General features: G+C 48.7%; 1 protein-coding gene across 2 annotated transcripts in view; it reads right to left on the reverse strand.

Annotated features, from left to right (window-relative positions):
- Positions 1-261: 261 nt before the first annotated feature.
- Positions 262-14,525, reverse strand: part of LOC144501412 (cytochrome P450 2J6-like) — a 73,860-nt gene continuing 59,596 nt past the window's right edge. For both annotated transcript variants that reach the window (XM_078225138.1, XM_078225139.1), the window contains one exon: positions 262-2,492. In XM_078225138.1, the coding sequence (XP_078081264.1) occupies positions 2,311-2,492 (182 nt within the window). In that variant the 3' untranslated portion in view covers positions 262-2,310. The remainder of the gene's footprint in view (positions 2,493-14,525) is intronic.

A 14,525-nucleotide genomic window follows, 5' to 3' on the forward strand; every position in this document is an offset into this window, starting at 1 on the left:
TAAGATGCAGGCTGGATGGCAAATACCTGGCCTATAACCCTCAGTAATTGGCCACGTTCATTAGGTTGTATCAGGAAAAAAACGTTGGGTAAATACTCTGGTCTCGTCTGTGGCGGGACCAATTGCGAGCGACAATGGAAAATTTGGTGTTCTGGTCAAAACCCCACTCACTTTCAGCAGAACTGGAAAATCCCAGCCACGAATGAGGACGGAAGATTTCGGCCATTGGAATCTCACGCCGACGGATTTTAGGGTCTCTCCGAACGGCTGATTGCACTTTATGATGCCCCCACCTCCACCTCGGTGGCACTGTAAAATTCTGCCCAATATCTGATGCACCATAAAGTTCTGTCTGTCAACCTGCTGCCAATTTATCAATGACCCACATTCTCACACATTAGACTGCCCACCGCGCAAAGCTATTCTCCAATTGAGCACACATCCTATTGCAACTTACAAATGACAGCTTTTGCACATTCATATCTTCAACAGCCTTGAACAGCAAATAATGTGAGCCTGATCTAGCAGTGTAACACACAATCACTCACCAGCAACACAAAACAAAACAAAAACTTGCATTTCAAGAGCCCCTTTCACAAAGTCAGGTTATCCCAAAACACTTTACAAGCAATTGAAGTAGTTTTAAAGGCACTGTTAAAGTTAATTTATCCATAGCCAAGTCCCACGAATAGCGATAAGTTTTAAGTTTAAGTTTATTTATTAGTGTCACAAGTGGCACTGCAATGCAGTTACTGTGAAAATTCCCGAGTCGCCACACTCCGGTGCCTGTTCGGGTACACGGAGGGAGAATTTAGCATGGCCAATGCACCTAACCAGCATGTCTTTTGGACTGTGGGAGGAAACCGGAGCACCCGGAGGAAACCCACACAGACACGGGGAGAACATGCAGACTCCACACAGACAATGACCCAAGCCGGGAATTGAACCCGTGTCCCTGGTGCTGTGAGGCAGCAGTGCTAACCACTGTGCCACAGTGCAATGCCATCGTGACGAGATGATCTGTTTTACCGGTGTTGTTTCAGGGATAAGCATTGAACAGAGCACTTGAGGCTTTTCTTCAAATAATGCTGCAGATCTTTTACATCTAACAGATGAGGGTGGTTTTAACCTTTTACCCAAAAAATACAACTTTTGACAGTACCGTACAGCACTCTCTCACCACTGCACAGACCACCTAACCCGCACATCTTTGGACTGTGGGGAGGAAACCGGAGCACCTGGAGGAAACCCACACAGACATGGGGAGAACGTGCAGACTTCACACAGACAGTGACCCAAGCCAGCAGTCAAACCCATGTCCCTGGCGCTGCGAGGCAGCAGTGCTTACCACTGTGCCATTGTGCCCCCCAACTAGCTAATGTGCAGGTTAGGTGGATTGGCCATGTTAAATTGCCCCATAGTGTCAGGGGGACTAGCTACGGTAAATGCATGGGGCTATGGGGGATAGGGTCTGTGGGATTGTGGTCGGTGCAGACTCAATGGGCCCAATAGCAGCCTTCTGCACTGTAGGGATTCTAGATTCTATGAAATCACCGGAATGGGATTTGAACATACAACCTTCTTGGTTTACAGGCAACAGAACCACTCAAGGAGCCTTGGCTAACACTGGATAAGACTGTGTACTGGGCACAGGATAGGCACCTACAACATCACATGATTACTTCTATGTTGGCTTGACATTTCACATTCCTTGTTGATCTCAACATTTTTTCAGATTACGAGTTAAACAATTTATTCCATCAGTTAGTGCAAGTTTAAATCTGTAAATTAATGAGCATTTTGACAGAGAGACGGAGAAGAAATGATGATTATTCAAACAGACATGGGCAGTTGTTCAATGGAGTGAAGTTGGAATTTAGTTTTAGGACAAAACAGGTGATTGTAAATCAGTTGCCCAACATCAATGGGGAGTAAAACAGGTTTGTGATTCACTAATGTTCATATTCCACTATGACTAAAAGTCAACTTATCCCCACTGTTGCATAGCAACTAATCAGTGCAGAATATCTGTGCAACTTGTACTGAGAATTCTTGCTCATTGGGATTTCAGTGCGTTCCGGTGACATTAACAGGAAGAGACTCGAATTATATCTCTTTGGCTGGTGGTCTTGGCAGGAGCAGAACTTAGACCTCAGAAGCAAATGTGCTCCATATACATACCAGGCATGTTCACTCCATAACAAGATATATCTGTTAGAATTTCATATATAAGAGGACAGAAAAACAATTGTTGAATAGATCAGGTTCAATCTGAAGAAGGAGCATCACTTCCCCACTCCTGAGCACACCTTATCTGAGTTTAGCACACAGTCGATAAGGAAGTGGACGCAGGGTAATTCCGTATTTGGCTTCTGTGTACTTTGGTTTTAGTTCATTTTCTGGGAGATGGAATGTGAAATGTTGGAGCATGGACGTGAAGAACAGGAAGAGTTCAGTCTTTGCCAGCTGCTCCCCCAGGCACACACGATGACCTGCCGGGTGAAGAGAGAGAGCAGTTAGAGAGTGCAGGAGAAGAGAGTAGTTAGAGAGCGCAGGAGAAGAGAGGAGTTAGAGAGCGCAGGGGAAGAGAGTAGTTAGAGAGCAGAGGAGAAGAGAGTAGTTAGAGAGCGCAGGAGAAGAGAGTAGTTAGAGAGCGCAGGAGAAGAGAGTAGTTCGAAAATGCAGGAGAAGAGAGTAGTTAGAGAGCGCAGGAGAAGACAGTAGTTAGAGAGCGCAGGGGAAGAGAGTAGTTCGAGAGCGCAGGGGAAGAGAGCAGTTAGAGAGTGCAGGAGAAGATAGTAGTTAGAGAGCGCAGAGGAAGAGAGTAGTTAGAGAGCGCAGAGGAAGAGAGTAGTTAGAGAGCGCAGGAGAAGAGAGTAGTTCGAAAACGCAGGAGAAGAGAGTACTTAGAGAGCGCAGGAGCAGAGAGTAGTTAGAGAGCGCAGGGGAAGAGAGTAGTTAGAGAGCGCAGGAGAAGAGAGTAGAAAAGAGAGCGCAGGGGAGAAGAGAGTAGTTAGAGAGCGCAGGAGAAGAGAGTAGTTAGAGAGCGCAGGAGAAGAGAGTAGTTCGAAAAAGCAGGAGAAGAGAGTAGTTAGAGAGCGCAGGAGAAGAGAGTAGTTAGAGAGCGCAGGAGAAGAGAGTAGTTAGAGAGCGCAGGGGAAGAGAGTAGTTCGAGAGCGCAGGGGAAGAGAGCAGTTAGAGAGCGCAGGAGAAGATAGTAGTTAGAGAGCGCAGAGGAAGAGAGTAGTTAGAGAGCGCAGAGGAAGAGAGTAGTTAGAGAGCGCAGGAGAAGAGGGTAGTTAGAGTGAACAGGAGAAGAGAGTAGTTCGAGAGCGCAGGACAAGAGAGTAGTTAGAGAGCGCAGGAGGAGAGAGTAGTTAGAGAGCGCAGGAGAAGATAGTAACTAGAGAGCGCAGGGGAAGAGAGTAGTTAGAGAGCGCAGGAGAAGAGAGTAGTTAGAGAGCGCAAGAGAAGAGAGTAGTTAGAGAGCGCAGGAGAAGAGAGTAGTTAGAGAGCACAGTAGAAGAGAGTAGTTAGAGAGCGTAGAGGAAGAGAGTAGTTAGAGAGCGCAGGAGAAGAGAGTAGTTAGAGAGCGCAAGAGAAGAGTGTAGTTAGAGAGCGCAGGAGAAGAGAGTAATTAGAGAGCGCAGGAGAAGAAAGTAGTTAGGGAGCGCAGGAGAAGAGAGTAGTTAGGGAGCGCAGGAGAAGAGAGTAGTTAGGGAGCGCAGGAGAAGAGAGTAGTTAGAGAGCGCAGGAGAAGAGAGTAGTAAGAGAGCGCAAGAGAAGAGAGTAGTAAGAGAGCGCAAGAGAAGAGAGCAGTCAGAGAGCGCAGGAGAAGAGAGTAGTCAGAGAGCGCAAGAGAAGAGAGTAGTCAGAGAGCGCAAGAGAAGAGAGTAGTGAGAGCGCGCAGGAGAAGAGAGTAGTTACAGAGCGCAGGAGAAGAGAGTAGTTAGAGAGCGCAGGAGAAGAGATTGGTTAGAGAGCGCAAGAGAAGAGAGTAGTTAGAGAGCGCAGGAGAAGAGAGTAGTTAGAGAGCGCAGGAGAAGAGAGTAGTTAGGGAGCGCAGGAGAATAGAGTAGTTAGGGAGCGCAGGAGAAGAGAGTAGTTAGGGAGCGCAGGAGAAGAGAGTAGTAAGAGAGCGCAAGAGAAGAGAGTAGTCAGAGAGCGCAAGAGAAGAGAGCAGTCAGAGAGCGCAGGAGAAGAGAGTAGTTAGGGAGCGCAGGAGAAGACAGTAGTAAGAGAGCGCAAGAGAAGATAGTAGTCAGAGAGCGCAGGAGAAGAGAGTAGTCAGAGAGCGCAAGAGAAGAGTGTAGTCAGAGAGCGCAGGAGAAGAGAGTAGTTAGAGAGCGCAGCAGAAGAGAGTAGTCAGAGAGCGCAAGAGAAGAGAGTAGTCAGAGAGCGCAAGAGAAGAGAGTAGTTCGAGAGCACAGGAGAAGAGAGTAGCGAGAGAGCACAGGAGAAGAGAGTAGCTAGAGAGTGCAGGAGAAGAGATGATTTAGAGCGCACAGGAGAAGAGAGCAGTTAGCGAGCGCAAGAGAAGAGAGTAGTTAGAGAGTGCAAGAAAATAGAGTAGTTAGAGAGCGCAGGAGAAGAGAGTAGTAAGAGAGCGCAAGAGAAGAGAGTAGTTAGAGAGCACAGGAGAAGAGAGTAGTTAGCGAGCGCAAGAGAAGAGAGTAGTTAGAGAGCGCAGGAGAAGAGAGTAGTTAGAGTGCGCAGGAGAAGTGAGTAGTTAGAGAGTGCAGGAGAAGAGAGTAGTTAGACAGCACAGGAGAAGAGAGTAGTTAGAGAGCGCAGGAGACGAGAGCAGTTAGAGAGCACAGGAGAAGAGAGCAGTTAGAGAGCGCAGGAGAAGATAGTAGTTAGAGAGCGCAGAGGAAGAGAGTAGTTAGAGAGCGCAGAGGAAGAGAGTAGTTAGAGAGCGCAGGAGAAGAGAGTAGTTAGAGTGCACAGGAGAAGAGAGTAGTTTGAGAGCGCAAGAGAAGAGAGTAGTTAGAGAGCGCAGGAGAAGATAGTAATTAGAGAGCGCAGAGGAAGAGAGTAGTTAGAGAGCGCAGGAGAAGAGAGTAGTTAGAGAGTGCAAGAGAAGCGAGTGGTTAGAGAGCGCAGGAGAAGAGAGCAGTTAGGGAGCACAGGAGAAGGGAGTAGTTAGAGAGCGCAGGAGAAGAGAGTAGTTTGAGAGCGCAAGAGAAGAGAGTAGATAGAGAGCGCAGGAGAACACAGTAGTTAGAGAGCGCAGGAGTAGGGTGCAGTTAGAGAGCGCAGGAGAAGAGAGAATTTAGAGAGCTTAGGACAAGAGAGTAGCTCGAGAGCACAGGAGAAGAGAGTAGCTAGAGAGTGCAGGAGAAGAGATGATTTAGAGCGCACAGGAGAAGAGAGCAGTTAGAGAGCGCAAGAGAAGAGAGTAGTTAGAGAGCGCAAGAGAAGAGAGTAGTTAGAGAGCGCAGGAGAAGAGAGTAGTCAGAGAGCGCAGGAGAAGAGAGTAGTCAGAGAGCGCAAGAGAAGAGAGTAGTTAGAGAGCACAGGAGAAGAGAGTAGCTAGAGAGCACAGGAGAAGAGAGTAGCTAGAGAGTGCAGGAGAAGAGATGATTTAGAGCGCACAGGAGAAGAGAGTAGTTAGAGAGCGCAAGAGAAGAGAGTAGTTAGAGAGCACAGGAGAAGAGAGTAGTTAGCGAGCGCAAGAGAAGAGAGTAGTTAGAGAGCACAGGAGAAGAGAGTAGTTAGAGAGCACAGGAGAAGAGAGTAGTTAGAGAGCGCAAGAGAAGAGAGTAGTTAGAGAGCGCAGGAGAAGAGAGTAGTTAGAGAGCGTAGGAGAAGAGAGTAGTTAGACAGCACAGGAGAAGAGATTAGTTAGAGAGTGCAGGAGAAGAGAGTAGTTAGAGAGCGCAGGAGAAGAGAGTAGTAAGAGAGTGCAGGAGAAGAGAGTAGTCAGAGAGCGCAAGGGAAGAGAGTAGTCAGAGAGCGCAAGAGAAGAGAGTAGTTCGAGAGCGCAGGAGAAGAGAGTAGTTACAGAGCGCAGGAGAAGAGATTAGTTAGAGAGTGCAGGAGAAGAGAGTAGTTAGAGAGCGCAGGAGAAGAGAGTAGTTAGCGAGCGCAGGAGAAGAGAGTAGTTAGAGAGCGCAGGAGAAGAGAGTAGTTAGAGAGCGCAGGAGAAGAGAGTAGTTAGAGAGCGCAAGAGAAGAGAGTAGTCAGAGAGCGCAAGAGAAGAGAGTAGTGAGAGCGCGCAGGAGAAGAGAGTAGTTACAGAGCGCAGGAGAAGAGAGTAGTTAGAGAGCGCAGGAGAAGAGATTGGTTAGAGAGCGCAAGAGAAGAGAGTAGTTAGAGAGCGCAGGAGAAGAGAGTAGTTAGAGAGCGCAGGAGAAGAGAGTAGTTAGGGAGCGCAGGAGAATAGAGTAGTTAGGGAGCGCAGGAGAAGAGAGTAGTTAGGGAGCGCAGGAGAAGAGAGTAGTAAGAGAGCGCAAGAGAAGAGAGTAGTCAGAGAGCGCAAGAGAAGAGAGCAGTCAGAGAGCGCAGGAGAAGAGAGTAGTTAGGGAGCGCAGGAGAAGACAGTAGTAAGAGAGCGCAAGAGAAGATAGTAGTCAGAGAGCGCAGGAGAAGAGAGTAGTCAGAGAGCGCAAGAGAAGAGAGTAGTCAGAGAGCGCAGGAGAAGAGAGTAGTTAGAGAGCGCAGCAGAAGAGAGTAGTCAGAGAGCGCAAGAGAAGAGAGTAGTCAGAGAGCGCAAGAGAAGAGAGTAGTTCGAGAGCACAGGAGAAGAGAGTAGCGAGAGAGCACAGGAGAAGAGAGTAGCTAGAGAGTGCAGGAGAAGAGATGATTTAGAGCGCACAGGAGAAGAGAGCAGTTAGCGAGCGCAAGAGAAGAGAGTAGTTAGAGAGTGCAAGAAAATAGAGTAGTTAGACAGCGCAGGAGAAGAGAGTAGTAAGAGAGCGCAAGAGAAGAGAGTAGTTAGAGAGCACAGGAGAAGAGAGTAGTTAGCGAGCGCAAGAGAAGAGAGTAGTTAGAGAGCGCAGGAGAAGAGAGTAGTTAGAGTGCGCAGGAGAAGTGAGTAGTTAGAGAGTGCAGGAGAAGAGAGTAGTTAGACAGCACAGGAGAAGAGAGTAGTTAGAGAGCGCAGGAGACGAGAGCAGTTAGAGAGCACAGGAGAAGAGAGCAGTTAGAGAGCGCAGGAGAAGATAGTAGTTAGAGAGCGCAGAGGAAGAGAGTAGTTAGAGAGCGCAGAGGAAGAGAGTAGTTAGAGAGCGCAGGAGAAGAGAGTAGTTAGAGTGCACAGGAGAAGAGAGTAGTTTGAGAGCGCAAGAGAAGAGAGTAGTTAGAGAGCGCAGGAGAAGATAGTAATTAGAGAGCGCAGAGGAAGAGAGTAGTTAGAGAGCGCAGGAGAAGAGAGTAGTTAGAGAGTGCAAGAGAAGCGAGTGGTTAGAGAGCGCAGGAGAAGAGAGCAGTTAGGGAGCACAGGAGAAGGGAGTAGTTAGAGAGCGCAGGAGAAGAGAGTAGTTTGAGAGCGCAAGAGAAGAGAGTAGATAGAGAGCGCAGGAGAACACAGTAGTTAGAGAGCGCAGGAGTAGGGTGCAGTTAGAGAGCGCAGGAGAAGAGAGAATTTAGAGAGCTTAGGACAAGAGAGTAGCTCGAGAGCACAGGAGAAGAGAGTAGCTAGAGAGTGCAGGAGAAGAGATGATTTAGAGCGCACAGGAGAAGAGAGCAGTTAGAGAGCGCAAGAGAAGAGAGTAGTTAGAGAGCGCAAGAGAAGAGAGTAGTTAGAGAGCGCAGGAGAAGAGAGTAGTCAGAGAGCGCAGGAGAAGAGAGTAGTCAGAGAGCGCAAGAGAAGAGAGTAGTTAGAGAGCACAGGAGAAGAGAGTAGCTAGAGAGCACAGGAGAAGAGAGTAGCTAGAGAGTGCAGGAGAAGAGATGATTTAGAGCGCACAGGAGAAGAGAGTAGTTAGAGAGCGCAAGAGAAGAGAGTAGTTAGAGAGCACAGGAGAAGAGAGTAGTTAGCGAGCGCAAGAGAAGAGAGTAGTTAGAGAGCACAGGAGAAGAGAGTAGTTAGAGAGCACAGGAGAAGAGAGTAGTTAGAGAGCGCAAGAGAAGAGAGTAGTTAGAGAGCGCAGGAGAAGAGAGTAGTTAGAGAGCGTAGGAGAAGAGAGTAGTTAGAGAGCACAGGAGAAGAGATTAGTTAGAGAGTGCAGGAGAAGAGAGTAGTTAGAGAGCGCAGGAGAAGAGAGTAGTAAGAGAGCGCAGGAGAAGAGAGTAGTCAGAGAGCGCAAGAGAAGAGAGTAGTCAGAGAGCGCAAGAGAAGAGAGTAGTTCGAGAGCGCAGGAGAAGAGAGTAGTTACAGAGCGCAGGAGAAGAGATTAGTTAGAGAGTGCAGGAGAAGAGAGTAGTTAGAGAGCGCAGGAGAAGAGAGTAGTTAGCGAGCGCAGGAGAAGAGAGTAGTTAGAGAGCGCAGGAGAAGAGAGTAGTTAGAGAGCGCAGGAGAAGAGAGTAGTTAGAGAGCGCAGGAGAAGAGAGTAGTTAGAGAGCGCAGGAGAAGAGAGTAGTTAGAGAGCGCAGGAGAAGAGAGTAGTTAGAGAGCGCAGGAGACGAGAGCAGTTAGAGAGCACAGGAGAAGAGAGCAGTTAGAGAGCGCAGGAGAAGATAGTAGTTAGAGAGCGCAAGGAAGAGAGTAGTTAGAGAGCGCAGAGGAAGAGAGTAGTTAGAGAGCGCAGGAGAAGAGAGTAGTTAGAGTGCACAGGAGAAGAGAGTAGCTTGAGAGCGCAAGAGAAGAGAGTAGTTACAGAGCGCAGGAGAAGATAGTAATTAGAGAGCGCAGAGGAAGAGAGTAGTTAGAGAGCGCAGGAAACGAGAGTAGTTAGAGAGCGCAAGAGAAGAGAGTAGTTAGAGAGCGCAGGAGAAGAGAGCAGTTAGGGAGCACAGGAGAAGGGAGTAGTTAGAGAGCGCAGGAGAAGAGAGTAGTTTGAGAGCGCAAGAGAAGAGACTAGTTAGGGAGTGCAGGAGAAGGGTGCAGTTAGAGAGCGCAGGAGAAGAGAGTATTTCGAGAGCATAGGAGAAGAGAGTAGTTAGAGAGCGCAGGGGAAGAGAGTAGTTAGAGAGCACGGGAGAAGAAAGTAGTTAGGGAGCACAGGAGAAGAGAGTAGTTAGAGAGCGCAGGAGAAGAGAGTAGTTAGAGAGCGCAGGAGAAGAGAGTAGTTAGAGAGCGCAGGAGAACAGAGTAGTTAGAGAGCGCAGGAGTAGGGTGCAGTTAGAGAGCGCAGGAGAAGAGAGTATTTAGAGAGCGTACGACAAGAGAGTAGCTCGAGAGCACAGGAGAAGAGAGTAGCTAGAGAGTGCAGGAGAAGAGATGATTTAGAGCGCACAGGAGAAGAGAGCAGTTAGAGAGCGCAAGAGAAGAGAGTAGTTAGAGAGCGCAAGAGAAGAGAGTAGTTAGAGAGCGCAGGAGAAGAGAGTAGTAAGAGAGCACAGTAGAAGAGAGTAGTTAGAGAGCAAAGGAGAAGAGAGTAGTTAGAGAGCGCAGGAGAAGAGAGTAGCTAGAGAGTGCAGGAGAAGAGAGTAGCTAGAGAGTGCAGGAGAAGAGATGATTTAGAGCGCACAGGAGAAGAGAGCAGTTCGAGAGCGCAAGAGAAGAGAGTAGTTAGATAGCACAGGAGAAGAGAGTAGTTAGAGAGCGCAAGAGAAGAGAGTAGTTAGAGAGCACAGGAGAAGAGAGTAGTTAGAGAGCGCAGGAGAAGAGAGTAGTTAGAGAGCGCAGGAGAAGAGAGTAGTTAGAGAGCGCAGGAGAAGAGAGTAGTTCAAAAACGCCGGAGACGAGAGTAGTTAGAGAGCGCAGGAGAAGAGAGTAGTTAGAGAGTGCAGGAGAAGAGAGTACTTAGAGAGCGCAGGAGAAGAGAGTAGTTCAAAAACGCTGGAGAAGAGAGTAGTTAGAGAGCGCAGGAGAAGAGAGTAGTTAGAGAGCGCAGGAGAAGAGAGTAGTTAGAGAGCGCAGGAGAAGAGAGTAGTCAGAGAGTGCAGGAGAAGAGAGTAGTTAGAGAGCGCAGGAGAAGAGAGTAGTTCGAAAACCCTGGAGAAGAGAGTAGTTAGAGAGCGCAGGAGGAGAGAGTAGTTAGAGAGTGCAGGAGAAGAGAGTAGTTAGAGAGCGCAGGAGAAGTGAGTAGTTAGAGAGCAGAGGAGAAGAGAGTATTTAGAGAGCGCAGGAGAAGAGAGTAGTTAGAGAGCGCAGGAGAAGAGAGTAGTTAGAGAGCGCCGGGGAAGAGAGTAGTTAGAGAGCGCAGGGGAAGAGAGTAGTTAGAGAGCGCAGGAGAAGAGAGTAGTTAGAGAGCAGAGGAGAAGAGAGTAGTTAGAGAGCGCAGGAGAATAGAGTAGTTAGAGAGCGCAGGAGAAGAGAGTAGTTCGAAAACGCAGGAGAAGAGAGTAGTTAGAGAGCGCAGGAGAAGAGAGTAGTTAGAGAGCGCAGGGGAAGAGAGTAGTTCGAGAGCGCAGGGGAAGAGAGCAGTTAGAGCGCGCAGGAGAAGATCGTAGTTAGAGAGCGCAGAGGAAGAGAGTAGTTAGAGAGCGCAGAGGAAGAGAGTTGTAAGAGAGCTCAGGAGAAGAGGGTAGTTAGATTGCACAGGAGAAGAGAGTAGTTCCAGAGCGCAGGAGAAAAGAGTAGTTAGAGAGCGCAGGAGAAGAGAGTAGTTAGAGAGCGCAGGAGAAGAGGATAGTTAGGGAGCGCAGGAGAAGAGAGTAGTTAGGGAGCGCAGGAGAAGAGAGTAGTTAGGGAGCGCAGGAGAAGAGAGTAGTTAGTGACCGCAGGAGAAGAGAGTAGTAAGAGAGCGCAAGAGAAGAGAGTAGTAAGAGAGCGCAAGAGAAGAGAGAAGTCAGAGAGCGCAGGAGAAGAGAGTAGTCAGAGAGTGCAAGAGAAGAGAGTAGTCAGAGAGCGCAAGAGAAGAAAGTAGTTAGAGAGCGCAGGAGAAGAGAGTAGTTACAGAGCGCAGGAGAAGAGAGTAGTTACAGAGCGCAGGAGAAGAGAGTAGTTAGAGAGCGCAGGAGAGGTGAGTAGTTAGAGAGCGCAGGAGAGGTGAGTAGTTAGAGAGCGCAGGAGAAGAGAGTAGTTAGAGAGTGCAGGAGAAGAGAGTAGTTAGAGAGCGCAGGTGAAGAGAGTAGTTAGAGAGCGCAGGAGAAGAGAGTAGTTAGAGAGCGCAGGAGAAGAGAGTAGTTAGAGAGCGCAGGAGAAGAGAGTAGTTAGAGAGCGCAGGAGAAGAGAGTAGTTAGAGAGCGCAGGAGAAGAGAGTAGTTAGAGAGCGCAGGAGAAGAGAGTAGTTAGAGAGCGCAGGAGAAGAGAGTAGTTAGAGAGCGCAGGAGAAGAGAGTAGTTAGAGAGCGCAGGAGAAGAGAGTAGTTAGAGAGCGCAGGAGAAGAAAGGAGTTAGAGAGCGCAGGAGAAGAGAGTAGTTAGAGAGCGCAGGAGAAGAGAGTAGTTAGAGAGCGCAGGAGAAGAGAGTAGTTAGAGAGCGCAGGAGGAGAGAGTAGTTAGAAAATGCAGGAGAAGAGAGTAGTTAGAGAGCGCAGGAGAAGAGAGTAGTTAGAGAATGCAGGGGGAGAGAGCAGTTAGAGAGCGCAGGAGAAGATAGTAGTTAGAGAGCGCAGAGGAAGAGAGTAGTTAGAGAGCGCAGAGGAAGAGAGTAGTTAGAGAGCGCAGGAGAAGAGAGTAGTTAGAGAGCGCAGGAGAAGAGAGTAGTTAGAGAGCGCAGGAGAAGATGGTAATTAGAGAGCGCAGAGGAAGAGAGTAGTTAGAGAGCGCAGGAGAAGAGAGTAGTTAGAGAGCGCAAGAGAAGAGAATCGTTAGAGAGCGAAGGAGAAGAGAGTAGTTAGAAAACGAAGGAGAAGAGAGCAGTTAGAGAGCGCAGGAGACGAGAGCAGTTATAGAGCACAGGAGAAGAGAGTAGTTAGAGTGCACAGGAGGAGAGTAGTTTGAGAGCGCAAGAGAAGAGAGTAGGTAGAGAGCGCAGGAGAAGATAGTAATTAGAGAGCGCAGAGGAAGAGAGTAGTTAGAGAGCGCAGGAGAAGAGAGTAGTTAGAGAGCGCAAGAGAAGGGAGTAGTTAGAGAGCGCAGGAGGAGAGAGTAGTTTGAGAGTGCAAGAGAAGAGACTAGTTAGGGAGTGCAGGAGAAGGGTGCAGTTAGAGAGCGCAGGAGAAGGGAGTAATTCGAGAGCATAGGAGAAGAGAGTAGTTAGAGAGCGCTGGAGAAGAGAGTAGTTAGAGAGCGCAGGAGAACAGAGTAGTTAGGGAGCACAGGAGTAGGGTGCAGTTAGAGCGCGCAGGAGAAGAGATTATTTAGAGTGCGTAGGACAAGAGAGTAGCTCGAGAGCACAGGAGAAGAGAGTAGCAAGAGAGTGCAGGAGAAGAGATGATTTAGAGCGCACAGGAGAAGAGAGCAGTTCGAGAGCGCAAGAGAAGAGAGTAGTTAGAGAGCGCAAGAGAAGAGAGTAGTTCGAGAGCGCAGGAGAAGAGAGTAGTAAGAGAGCACAGTAGAAGAGAGTAGTTAGAGAGCACAGGAGAAGAGAGTAGTTAGAGAGCGCAGGAGAAGAGAGTAGCTAGAGAGTGCAGGAGAAGAGAGTAGCTAGAGAGTGCAGGAGAAGAGATGATTTAGAGCGCACAGGAGAAGAGAGCAGTTCGAGAGCGCAAGAGAAGAGAGTAGTTAGATAGCACAGGAGAAGAGAGTAGTTAGAGAGCGCAAGAGAAGAGAGTAGTTAGAGAGCACAGGAGAAGAGAGTAGTTAGAGAGCGCAGGAGAAGAGAGTAGTTAGAGAGCGCAGGAGAAGAGAGTAGTTAGAGAGCGCAGGAGAAGAGAGTAGTTCAAAAACGCCGGAGACGAGAGTAGTTAGAGAGCGCAGGAGGAGAGAGTAGTTAGAGAGTGCAGGAGAAGAGAGTAGTTAGAGAGCGCAAGAGAAGGGAGTAGTTAGAGAGCGCAGGAGGAGAGAGTAGTTTGAGAGTGCAAGAGAAGAGACTAGTTAGGGAGTGCAGGAGAAGGGTGCAGTTAGAGAGCGCAGGAGAAGGGAGTAATTCGAGAGCATAGGAGAAGAGAGTAGTTAGAGAGCGCTGGAGAAGAGAGTAGTTAGAGAGCGCAGGAGAACAGAGTAGTTAGGGAGCACAGGAGTAGGGTGCAGTTAGAGCGCGCAGGAGAAGAGATTATTTAGAGTGCGTAGGACAAGAGAGTAGCTCGAGAGCACAGGAGAAGAGAGTAGCAAGAGAGTGCAGGAGAAGAGATGATTTAGAGCGCACAGGAGAAGAGAGCAGTTCGAGAGCGCAAGAGAAGAGAGTAGTTAGAGAGCGCAAGAGAAGAGAGTAGTTCGAGAGCGCAGGAGAAGAGAGTAGTAAGAGAGCACAGTAGAAGAGAGTAGTTAGAGAGCACAGGAGAAGAGAGTAGTTAGAGAGCGCAGGAGAAGAGAGTAGCTAGAGAGTGCAGGAGAAGAGAGTAGCTAGAGAGTGCAGGAGAAGAGATGATTTAGAGCGCACAGGAGAAGAGAGCAGTTCGAGAGCGCAAGAGAAGAGAGTAGTTAGATAGCACAGGAGAAGAGAGTAGTTAGAGAGCGCAAGAGAAGAGAGTAGTTAGAGAGCACAGGAGAAGAGAGTAGTTAGAGAGCGCAGGAGAAGAGAGTAGTTAGAGAGCGCAGGAGAAGAGAGTAGTTAGAGAGCGCAGGAGAAGAGAGTAGTTCAAAAACGCCGGAGACGAGAGTAGTTAGAGAGCGCAGGAGGAGAGAGTAGTTAGAGAGTGCAGGAGAAGAGAGTACTTAGAGAGCGCAGGAGAAGAGAGTAGTTCAAAAACGCTGGAGAAGAGAGTAGTTAGAGAGCGCAGGAGAAGAGAGTAGTTAGAGAGCGCAGGAGAAGAGAGTAGTTAGAGAGCGCAGGAGAAGAGAGTAGTTAGAGAGTGCAGGAGAAGAGAGTAGTTTGAGAGCGCAGGAGAAGAGAGTAGTTAGAGAGTGCAGGAGAAGAGAGTAGTTAGAGAGCGCAGGAGAAGTGAGTAGTTAGAGAGCAGAGGAGAAGAGAGTAGTTAGAGAGCGAAGAGGAAGAGAGTTGTTAGAGAGCGCAGGAGAAGAGGGTAGTTAGATTGCACAGGAGAAGAGAGTAGTTCCAGAGCGCAGGAGAAAAGAGTAGTTAGAGAGCGCAGGAGAAGAGAGTAGTTAGAGAGCGCAGGAGAAGAGAGTAGTTAGGGAGCGCAGGAGAAGAGAGTAGTTAGGGAGCGCAGGAGAAGAGAGTAGTTAGGGAGCGCAGGAGAAGAGAGTAGTTAGAGACCGCAGGAGAAGAGAGTAGTAAGAGAGCGCAAGAGAAGAGAGTAGTAAGAGAGCGCAAGAGAAGAGAGAAGTCAGAGAGCGCAGGAGAAGAGAGTAGTCAGAGAGTGCAAGAGAAGAGAGTAGTCAGAGAGCGCAAGAGAAGAAAGTAGTTAGAGAGCGCAGGAGAAGAGAGTAGTTACAGAGCGCAGGAGAAGAGAGTAGTTACAGAGCGCAGGAGAAGAGAGTAGTTAGAGAGCGCAGGAGAGGTGAGTAGTTAGAGAGCGCAGGAGAAGTGAG

Source organism: Mustelus asterias, chromosome 12 (assembly GCF_964213995.1).
Source record: "Mustelus asterias chromosome 12, sMusAst1.hap1.1, whole genome shotgun sequence".
Lineage (NCBI taxonomy): Eukaryota > Metazoa > Chordata > Chondrichthyes > Carcharhiniformes > Triakidae > Mustelus > Mustelus asterias.